The sequence below is a fragment of the Corylus avellana genome, chromosome 8, assembly GCF_965113065.1.
Source record: "Corylus avellana chromosome 8, dhCorAvel1.hap1.2, whole genome shotgun sequence".
Classification (NCBI taxonomy): domain Eukaryota; kingdom Viridiplantae; phylum Streptophyta; class Magnoliopsida; order Fagales; family Betulaceae; genus Corylus; species Corylus avellana.
Genome location: NC_142497.1, coordinates 1,662,290 through 1,673,549, shown reverse-complemented (window position 1 = coordinate 1,673,549; position 11,260 = coordinate 1,662,290). Strand labels below are relative to the sequence as shown.

Here is an 11,260-nt window from a genome sequence, read left to right as displayed (position 1 = left end):
AGAATTTAAAGTAATAATTAATAGTAATTATACCATCATAAGAATACATATGGTCCTCATTATATGCATAACCACTGGCAATCTTTTGTAATCATATTATACTTGAATTCGTTTGGGCAATCAATGCCTATAATAAAACACAATAATAATTGAAAAGAAAATAAATAAAATAAAATAAAAAAAGTAAAAAAGCAAAATTCCACCCCTTTTCACGTAGTGGATACAAATGTACAACCTTTATTAACATCAGTATTTTTGGTTATCCATCAAGAACGGGCCCCCGATTGATAGTAGTCGGAATCTGATCAAAAGGCTCCATAAAGGATGCCAATGATAAAAACATCAAAACAAAAGATAGGAAATTAAATTTGAAAATAATAATAATTATAATAATTGCAAAACTAAAACCAAGTCGAATTTGGGCAATTCAATTTGTCCTTAGTTTTGTGCGGAAAATGAGTGACGGCGAAAAACGGGTTGTAACTTTCGGCGGTAGTTCGACAGTTTGAAAAAGAGAGGTTCAAACTTGAAAAATAGTTTACGAAATTTAAAACTATTTTCTAAAACTAAAGAAGTTTTTATGGTTAAACCGAAAAGATTTTTTATTGGGTTAAATTCACTTTACCCTCAATTTCATAAGTTTTAATGAGGGTAATTATGTAATTTCATAGATTTTAATGAGGGCAAAATTGAAATAGAGGACATCAAAATCCTACGTGAGACGCACTTGGGATGATTTCCGTCCAATTAGACGGAAATTTTTCTCAAAAAAAAAAAAAAAGACGGAAATTAGAACAGAGGGTCTGAATTGAAAAGTTTTGAAACATTAGGAGGTACATTGCCAATTTTTAAATATTTGGGTTCGAATTGAAAAACTCCTGAAACTTCAGGGGGTAAACTGAATTTTTTTTTTAATTTTATTTAACTATTAATATTTTTGGTCATGCCCAACACAATAACATATATAAAATATTTTATGCTGAAACAAACTAGAGTTTAAAAAAAAAAAAAAAAAAAAAAAAAAAAAAAAAAAAAAGGTGTCAATTTGATAGACCGAATTGAAAGAATTTCATCAAATTCAATTTAAAGAAAAAGTTTATATCCTAAAACCAAAAAGACCGACCATGATGAATAATAATATATGTGATGATTTTTCTTACAAATAAGGAGGTAAGTGGATTTTTACAGGTATGCGGTAGGTCCCTTGCTGCTGCTGACAAAAATGGTGCACCAATTTGAGCACAAAGAAAAAGTAATGTAAATGGGGTGATGGCTAACTTTAACCATCATTGGAGGAGCCTTCAAGTAATCCAAACAAGTTATTATAGAAAAATAATTTTCCCACATGATGGATGAATGTATAATTTGCAATTTCTTCTTGCATCATTAAAGACAAAGAAAAGGATGGGGAAGGAGCTAGCTAGGGTTTATGTTATTATTCATTTGTGGAATTGCATACGTGTGTGTGTGTGCGATTGATCTTGAGTATATTTGCACGTAAAAGCTGCACGATTGTGCTCCCTAGCTTTGGTTCCCACCAATCCATATACCTTATCTTTCTACTGCACAATCACCACATGACGCACAGTGGCACCCACTTCCATTTTCTCACCAAGAATGCCATGCCTCCCTCCATTGTTGCTTTTGATCAAAGAGGTGAGAATCTGCTTGATGATTGCCTCATTGGTTGGGAGGCATGTGGAGGTAATAGTTTATCAAGATTGATTCAATGGAATCGATGGGGTGCAATGAACTATTCGTATTACGTACAATATAGGCATCTTATGTATAAGGAGACACTTGAGTCGTCTTATTTATTCGGTCAAGCACCTGCCTGACTAGATGAGACGACCTGAGTGTTTTCTCACATAAACTCGAAACTAGGAAAGCGCTAATCACATCTATGCTACCACTTCAAATAGTTAATTAAGTTGTAATTGGAGTTACCTATAATCACTTAATTATATTAGCACAATATATATGACATAATAAGGAACCAAAATGGAACTTGGCACCCATGATTTCGTTTATAATCCACCCACTTTATGTGAACTAATCATCTTCTCAATATAAGATTGTGGTCTTATAATTTTACCTCCTTAAATCCTTGACATACTTGGTGCTATTAGGTTGCTCTAATACCATTTGTAATGACCCAAGAAAAACGCTAGTCACATCTATGCTATTACTTCAAAAGAACTAGTCAACTTGCAATTTGAGCTCCCTAGAATCGCTTATAAAGCACAATCTCGTAATCTCATCTAGCGTTTCTAGCATCTATGCTATTACTTCAAAAAAACTAATCAAATTGCAATTTGAGCTCCCTAAAATTGCTTATAAAGCACAATCTCGTGATCTCATCTAGTAAGAAATTAACCAATATATGAATACTTAGTGTTAAATTACCACTTGTCCAAGAAGAGGTAAATTTAATCATTTAATCAGTACTTTAACACCCCCCCCCTTTCTCTCTCAAGTATGGGCTCAAACTTCCTTTTAATAGATGAGACCAAATACGTGAAATATTTAATTTAAATTGGGGGTGAATGGACAGAGTTAAAGTTCGATCCAGGACCTTTGGTTCTGATACTATGTTAAATTACCAATTATCCCAAAAGTTTAAGCTGATAGGAAAAGGTAAATGTAATCACTTAATCATTAATTTAACACTTAGCACTCATAAACTCCTTTCTAATTCCCTCATTCTACGTAAACAATGTAAAATTGGGGCATTACAATAATAAGAATCTTTGAAAAAATGCTAACAATAAGATCGATATCTTTTCTACACCTTTTAAATGAATTCTTTAGGGAGATGCGATCAAGATAATCAATTTTAAGAGCAATTTACACTATAGGCATACACATAGTGACCCTCTTTTCCTTATTCTTAAAGAAATAGTGTTCCCCTTTTGATACTCTAACAAAAATTTCCAAATCATAAAATAGAGGATTTCTTTTAGAGGGTGGCATCATGGCCGACAAGGGCATCATCAAAGTATACATAGCTTTTCCTTTAAAGTACATATGTTCCAAACTTTGACATGGGTGGAGGAATATAATTAGTAGGTTTTTTTTTTTTTTTTTTCCTTTCCTTTCCTTTTACTTTGATCTTAGGTGGAAGCTTACATTTTCTCCCACCTAATGATGGCCGACAGGAACACATTTTATGAAACTTCAAAAGTAAATATGAAGAGGGTTTTAAAAAATTAAAAATAAAAATAAAAAATAAAAAAATCCTTGGTGGGGTTTTTCTGTCTCCAACATAGGCTCAAAAGATGGCCAAAAAGAAAATAGTGTGCAAGATTTTGTGTAACCTAAAGTTGGAATATATGGGGTTTTAGGTAGGTGGATCCTTTTCCAAAGAATCCTTTGTATATAGTAGGTGATGCTGGCCTAACACACAAGTGAAACAACATTTATATATTAACATTGAATAATACAAATATGGTGGTGGTACCATGACTATGTCTTTTTTTTTTTTTTTTTTGCTTTTTTCCATGCCATGGTCTATAGCACACATGACTATTTGGGTGGCTTTCTCCTAAACAAACATGAAATTACCTGTTCCACTTTAATCCATCCTATAAGCATCCTTAATTATATATACAGGAAAGTCTAAAAGCTAATTAAAGGGAATATGCAATTAACCACAAGAGATTCTATGAACAAGCGTGCATGATGTCTCTTCCAATTAAGAGCTGTGAAGCACTCGTTAACCCGGATTAAAAATTAATTATTAAAGCTTAACATTTCCCTCAAAGAAAAAAACCGAGACCCGATATCCAATACGTGAAATATTAATTGAAACAAGAGGTGAATTATGAAAACAATGTTCAAACTCATGTCCTTTTTTTCTAATTCCATGTTAAATCACCAACAAAAGTCAGATTGTTGTTGTCAAAGAGCTTTTTTTTTTTTTTTTTTTTTTTTAGGGGGCACATCACTGACTAGAAGCAGTTTATAGTGGGTAATCATCCTACAAAATTATTAAACAAGAAAGAGTAGGTTAATTGATGATTACAAGGCCTTTTAGGCTACGAAAACTGAAAAAAAGTCACATGTTGAGACTCCATCTTACCAAATGGGATGTGGTATATATTATTTGATTGTATTGATCATAATTGATCATCTGCTCCGTACCCAAAATCATCATCTTCAATGCATTACCAAGGATAGTGAGATTACTTGAATTTACAGCCATTGCAATGATATATATATATATATATAGACGTTGATCCCACATAATTGGCTTAAAGTGCCATCAATTCTCTCTTAAAAATTGTTTTGAAACAAAAAACGTTTGAAATTAATACTACAACTTTCATACAAACTCGCATGTCGGTTCGCACGAATCCAAGCCAAAAAAATGTTTGGAGTATTACAATTTCCTTACAAATTCATGTGTCGGTTCACGCGAATCCCGTTTGGATTCGTGTGTTTGTTGTGTCATCCTCAGGAATTCAACATTTGCCATTTGAGTCATTCGACAACAGCTCTGCAAGTAGGACCACAGCTTCATCCATGCTTGTGATCTGTAGCAATCAACACTTGAATGCTACATGTGATAGATCAATCTGATGAGTTATACATGTCCATTTCAGAAATGTATGATTTTAAAAAGCAATTATTATGGAATTATTCCCTCATTCAAATTAATATTTCAAAAGTTTATAAAAAATAAAAATAAAAATTAATCATTTAATTAATATTCTAATACGCTCTTTAACTTATCTTAAAAGCTTAAAATTATAAAGAATATTAAATTTTATTATTTAATTATTACTATAAGGGAAAAAGTCTAGCATCTATCCTTCGATGTGGTTGTAACTTACTACAGAACAAAGATATATATGGATTTGAAAAAGACAATATATTTGTCTGCACACAAATGTTAGATATTTTTGGTGGGGTGGGGGAGCTCAGGCAAAGTGATGGGGAATTCCAGAGTAAAGGCAACTGGACAAAACAAATATTTTTGTAATTGGTACCCGGTGAATTTCTCTTTTGGCGTTGTCATAAAGCTAGAGCGGCTAAACCATGAGCAGCAGAATTTGCCAAACAGACACCATTTTAAGCGTCGCTCGGGTATCTTTCACTAGTTGCCCATGTCTGCTCTAATTTTTCCCGCTTGATTTGACAGCATTAACTATTTGGACTGCTGCAATTTTTTATATGCTCCTTTAAAAACGCAAACGATTCGAAAGAATTTCTTCCAACTCAATTTGAAAGAAAACTTTGTTTACGAATCGGAGAAAAATCTCTAAAGATGGATGCAACTAATTGATCTGGATTTGGTGTCCTCTAAAAGACTAAAATAGGAATATGATCAAACTTGAGAAATACGAAAGATTGGAAAAAGCATTAAAAGAATAATAAGATACTCTCGAGAAATAGCTTGGAGCATCAATGTATTCCATTTCTGTAGCAAAAGTTATCAAGGGTTTGATCCACCAGCACCACCTAACATGCATCCCATCCACCAACATTTATTAATTATAATGTTGTGAGTTGTTCTTTTTTTTTTTTTCTTTTTCTTTTTCTTTTTCTTCTTAAAGTAATGCTATTTGCAAAAACTATTTTCCTTAATTTTCCTTAGGTCACATTATTTGCCACGTGAGACAATCAAGGAAAAAAAATGATGAAAAGTAAAAATTGGATAATTTTTTTTATTAAAAAAAATCATTTCAAAGAAAAAATAATAATTCAAAATTTACACATCACACTTTTACCTCATTTAGCTAACAGGGTATTGACAATCGGTCATTAATTTTTTTTTAGTAAGTGCTTATTAATCATACGACATCAGCAAAATAAGATAAAAATTGAATAAAAGTATGGTTTATTATTTTATAATAAATATTTTCTCCGAATAATTGTTTATTAACAAGTTCTTACACGGTGTAATTAAGATTTGGAAATAGTCCCACTTTAAGGACTAATGATTTCATGTTACTATTTTCACTTTAAGTCATTATTTTAAGTGGGAGATTTGGAAATCCAGATATGTTTCTTAAATTGATGTGGTGAGGAAACAATAATTATTATGTCTGCTACACGTGGCATAAGATTACTCGCTGAAAAAACTATATATGGTTAAAAGTATTCAGTTTAATTTGGATGGTTAAAAATTTATTGAACTGCTTATATTTATGGTAAAATCCTAATAATTCTTAACAATATCAAACACTCATTAGCTCAACTTTTCATTAAGGTAAAAAGTCAAGACTATGCTACAAAAACTAGTGTGTTATTGAATCCCCTAATTAATTACTACCATATGGTGCCATTATATTATTTTTGAAACCATGATTACTTGGTACTTTGGCAGTATTTTGTGTTAAATATGCATGCTATTACTCTAGTAATTAATGCCTATTTTCTAAACCATTAGCATTTCACTCATGATATTTAAGAGGTTTCTTTGGTAGAACCCTAATTTATGAAAATTGGTTTCAATATTCTGGTTTGCTACTAGAAAAAGAGGGCAGAAAAAGGATTCGACTTGGGTCCAGTTTCAATTAGACTTGGATCTGCTGATCAGATTATAATACATATTCTTGTATGTCCTGTTATGAGACACGTGTTTGAATCCCAACCGGGCAAATTCCTTGGATCCAAGCAAAACCCCTAAATAAGCTATTTCCCAATTGCATTCAAAATCAAATATGAATTGGCAACTAAATTGTTAGAATTGAAACTAGACGTGTTAGAATTGAAACATGTATTTCTTGTAACTTGTTGTGAGACACATGTCCTAATCACCACGGATCTAGTTTTAATTAAAACTGGACTTAAGCCAAACCCAAATTGTTTAATACGCTTCATCTATTAGAAATATTAGCAAAAGATATTGGTGCATGTAAGTAAACTAAAATAGTTCCTTAATCCGTGAGGCAAAGCTCAATTCAACCAAACACTTCCCTGAATTTCATCAACTTGCTTAAAAGCAAACTAATCATTGATTAGACTGGGCTAACTAAAAGTCAAATCCATATTATTTAAGTTACAAGTGCATCACACATGAGGACTTATAAAAAAATTGAAGATATAAATTTATTTTTTAAAAATTAATGTAATAAATCAAGTCTGGTTATATTCTATACATTGAATTAAATTTGGCAACATTCCAACAACAAACCCTAGGTGCACGTTCGCATTCTCCTTAGATTATGGGAGTCCCCATGTGATTAACCGTACCAGAAAATTGTATTTGTCATTTTGTTTGGCTCTATGCTATCTTTTCTTTATCTCCTACACGTGTGCTCTATTTCTTTCTTCTTTTTCTAATCAAAACAAAGCTACAAGACTACAAGGTAGCAAATTAGGAAGAAAGATTCACATTTTCATTAGTTTATTGTTCAAATTGCTACAATAAATGAGTGGTTTCCAAAGACTTGTTCGGACAGATGATCCCATAAAAACCCGAGTAACGCTATGAACTTTTTGTTTTTGTTTTTTTGCAATGCATCTAGATGGGCAGCATATAGGATAGCAAAAAGCGCTTGTAGCAAATTAGGAATAAGCATTCAAATTTTCAGTAATTTACTGTTTGAATTGCTACAAGAAGTAAGTGATTTCCTGAGATTTGTTCAGATAGATGACCCCATAAAAACTCAAGTAATGCTAGGAACTTTTTTTTTTTTTTTTTTTAATGTCTACGATTGGATGCTTTTGTTGCCCTGTATGCTGCCCATCCAGTTGCACTGCAGAAAAGAAAAGAAAAAAAAAAATTATTCATAACATTACTCTAAAAACGCTTTGATAATTATTGACTAAATTATTAACAATTCAGACAACAAAATTAATAGATTGTTTGAAAGCTACAAAAGTGGGGCTTTATTTCTTTACTTTGTAGAAAAATAGGGTCTACTTTAGCCAAATCATTGCACTTGAACCTCCATATGGCTGGCACTACCTCTTAAATAGACTAATTCAATCATGCTTGTCATGGTACAGGCACAAGGGACAATTGCATTGCTGAAATTGGTAGTGTTATTGTCCAATTGGCCTACTTGATTTGCACTAGACATTGGTATATACAATGTGATTTCCCAATTTCTTTTTTATATTTTTCCTTCCCTTTTTGACTTTATTTCTTCTAATTCTATCTTTCTTTTCATACTCTTGCAATTATTAAAGCAAATTCTCGGACAAATCCACTTTTTTTAATTTTATTTTTTTTCCTTCTTGTCCCTATGCCTACTAGTTAAAAATGTTTTGTTAGTGTGATGAAAGTGTTAGAAATTTTTAAGATAATTTGAGTAACCTTAGGTCAAGAATCCTAGGCCTTCCACTCGAAGGTCAAAAAATTTGAGAAAATTATTCTTCTGATCTTTCTTTTATTGAATGTAGGGTCTTATACTCTTATATAGGCTTTATAAGAAAAATTGAAATGAAATTACAACTTTAAAGGATAATATATGATATCTATCCTTAGAACTCCTAATCCAAATACTAATAGAACTTTTAATCCAAATCCTAAACAAACTCTTAATAAATTAGAAGATACTCTCGACAAACTATCAATTTTAAGTAAGATTCGCAATTTTCGATACGGGTTTAGATTAAGAAGTTTGACCTTTTTAACTAAATGGGTCTGATAATATCGATCTATATAATCTTATGTCTATATCTCGACAGAAATTTTCCCCCTTATTCTAAGAATCCTAATTCAAATCCTCCAAGAAGTCAGGTTGACAGCTTCTCACATAATTCAAACTTCAAATTATGTGGTAATATTATGTTCAAATTTGCTATTTTTTTGGGGTTAGTTGAAGGGACAAGTTGGAAAAGCAAAACCAAAACTAAAAAGGGCAAAAAGAAAGAGGAACAGAAAGGAAGAAAGGAACAAGTCAAGCGAGGGAAAAAAAAAATAAAACTTAATAAATCTTCACAATTAGCCTTCTACTTTCATCAAAATTACCACAAATCCTCATTCACAGTGTCCCAGGTATTAAAAGGCAGCATAGTATAAAGTTTGTGTAATAATAGGTTTTTTCTGTTGCTCGTCAGAAAAAATACAAAAAAACAAAAACAAAAAAAAGAAGAAGGAAAAAGAAAAACAATAACAATCAGAATCAGTCACACTTAAAAACGCACATACTGCGCGAAAAAAAAAACCAACAACAAAGAGTGAGAGAGACGAGAAAGCGGCCTATATAAGCCAAAAACCAACGCTCTAAACCATCTCTCTCTCTCCGAAACCTGTTTTCTAGCTCTCTTATTGTTTCTCTTCCTTTCAAGAAATGGATTTACCACCAGCACAACCTTCGCCGGAGCTAGACCTGGACAACCTTAAAGCCATCAAAGTCCTGGGTAAAGGCGCCATGGGCACGGTCTTCCTCGTCCACGACCGGACTGCGGATCCCGCTGCCCGCTGCCCGTTCGCTCTCAAGGTTGTCGAGAAGGCCTCGTTCCAAACCAAGCTCGACGCGGAGCGCCGGGCCCAGTGGGAAATCCAGGTCCTGTCCAGACTTTCCGACCCGGCCCATCCGTTCCTCCCTTCACTCCTCGGTTCCTCCGACTCTCCGGATTTTCTCGCCTGGGCCGTCCCATACTGCCCCGGCGGCGACCTCAACGTCCTCCGGTACCGTCAAAACGACCGCGTTTTCTCCCCCGCCGTTATTCGTTTCTACTTGGCTGAGATCGTCTGCGCCCTCGACCACCTCCACCGCATGGGCATCGCCTACCGCGACCTCAAGCCCGAGAACGTCCTCATCCAACACTCCGGTCACGTGACCCTCACAGACTTCGACCTCTCTCGTAGCCTCACCCCTTCCACGGTCAAAACCGTCATTTACACTTCCGAGGCCGTTGAGGATCCACCGGAGTTCCGCCGCAAACACCGGAGCCACCTGCCACGCTGGATATCCATCATGCCCGAGAGTAACCACAAAAACAAGAATAATAACAAGAAGGGGTTGAAGAAGGCCAAGTCAGCACGAGTCAGCCCGGTGAGTCGACGCAGACCGAGTTTCTCCAACGGCGAGCGGTCCCACTCGTTTGTGGGGACCGAGGAGTACGTGGCGCCCGAGGTGGTGCGAGGGGACGGCCACGAGTTCGCCGTTGATTGGTGGGCTCTGGGCGTGCTCACATACGAGATGCTCTACGGGACGACGCCGTTTAAGGGCAAGAACCGCAAGGAGACGTTTCGGAACGTTTTGTTCAAAGCCCCCGAGTTCATCGGTGAGCGCACGGCCCTCACGGACCTGATCGGACGGTTGCTGGAGAAGGACCCCACCAGGCGATTGGGCTACCTCAGGGGCTCGAGCGAGATCAAGGACCACAAGTTCTTCCGCGGGCTCAGGTGGGACCTACTGACGGAAGTCTTACGGCCGCCGTTTATTCCGTCCAGAGAGGACGAGGACGAGGTCTTGACGGACAACGTAACGACGGCTTCCACCGGAGGGTTCGACATCAGGGACTACTTCAACAAATTGAGATCTCCGCCGTCGATCCCGCCGTCACCGTCATCAGAGCGTCACAGGACCGTTTCCATGTCCGAGTTCTAGTACACCCACGTGCGGGGACTCGCACGTGTAAGAGTTAAATTCTCCGTTTCGTCTCTGTATTTTTTGTGTATATATAAAAAAATAACGGTAGAACGTGGAAAACGGCGTTAGTGAAGATTAGTTGGCGCTAAGCTATGATTAGCTAGAGTTGTATTATACAGTTGTTCATACGGTTACACCTTTCTGAGTTTGTTCGCGTGCTTGGCGCGTATATTTCACGCTCCGCTATTGGCTGGAATAGAAATTGCAAGGAAATGTAGGAAATAGACAATTTTTCTTTTCCTTGTGGACACAAAATTATGCCTCTTTAATTTGGATTTGTACATTTCTTGGAGTGTACAAAATGATTGATTTTTTACATTTTTTGCAATGCAATTGATTGTAGAATTAACTCAATAAATCCTTGCTTGGTTGAAAAGAAAATGATAATCAATTTGTTTTTGGACGAAGCTAAAGCTTCGAACTGTGTTTAAAGAATTTCTTCAAATTCAGTCTATCATATTGATAATAGACTGCTACACAATTAGAATGCTAAAAACCAAACACTTGGGTTTTTTTTTTTACATGTGTTGAGTTGATTTTCATTGTCACATTATTAAGATATATGACAGTTATATAACAGTCTAATAAATAATATTACTCTTTTTCTTTTTTAATAAAAAAAATATAAAAATTACATGCTTTATTAAAAATGTATGTATAAGTTAAACATATATGCGGGAATCATAGTTTAATATATAGACTGA

General features: G+C 34.9%; 1 protein-coding gene across 1 annotated transcript; it reads left to right on the top strand.

The window, feature by feature from the left end:
- Positions 1-9,129: 9,129 nt before the first annotated feature.
- Positions 9,130-10,870, top strand: LOC132163960 (serine/threonine-protein kinase UCN). The gene has a single exon (XM_059574347.2). It carries the CDS (start codon positions 9,249-9,251, stop codon positions 10,512-10,514), a length of 1,266 nt encoding a protein of 421 aa, XP_059430330.2. The 5' UTR covers positions 9,130-9,248; the 3' UTR covers positions 10,515-10,870.
- The last annotated feature ends 390 nt before the right edge of the window (positions 10,871-11,260 follow it).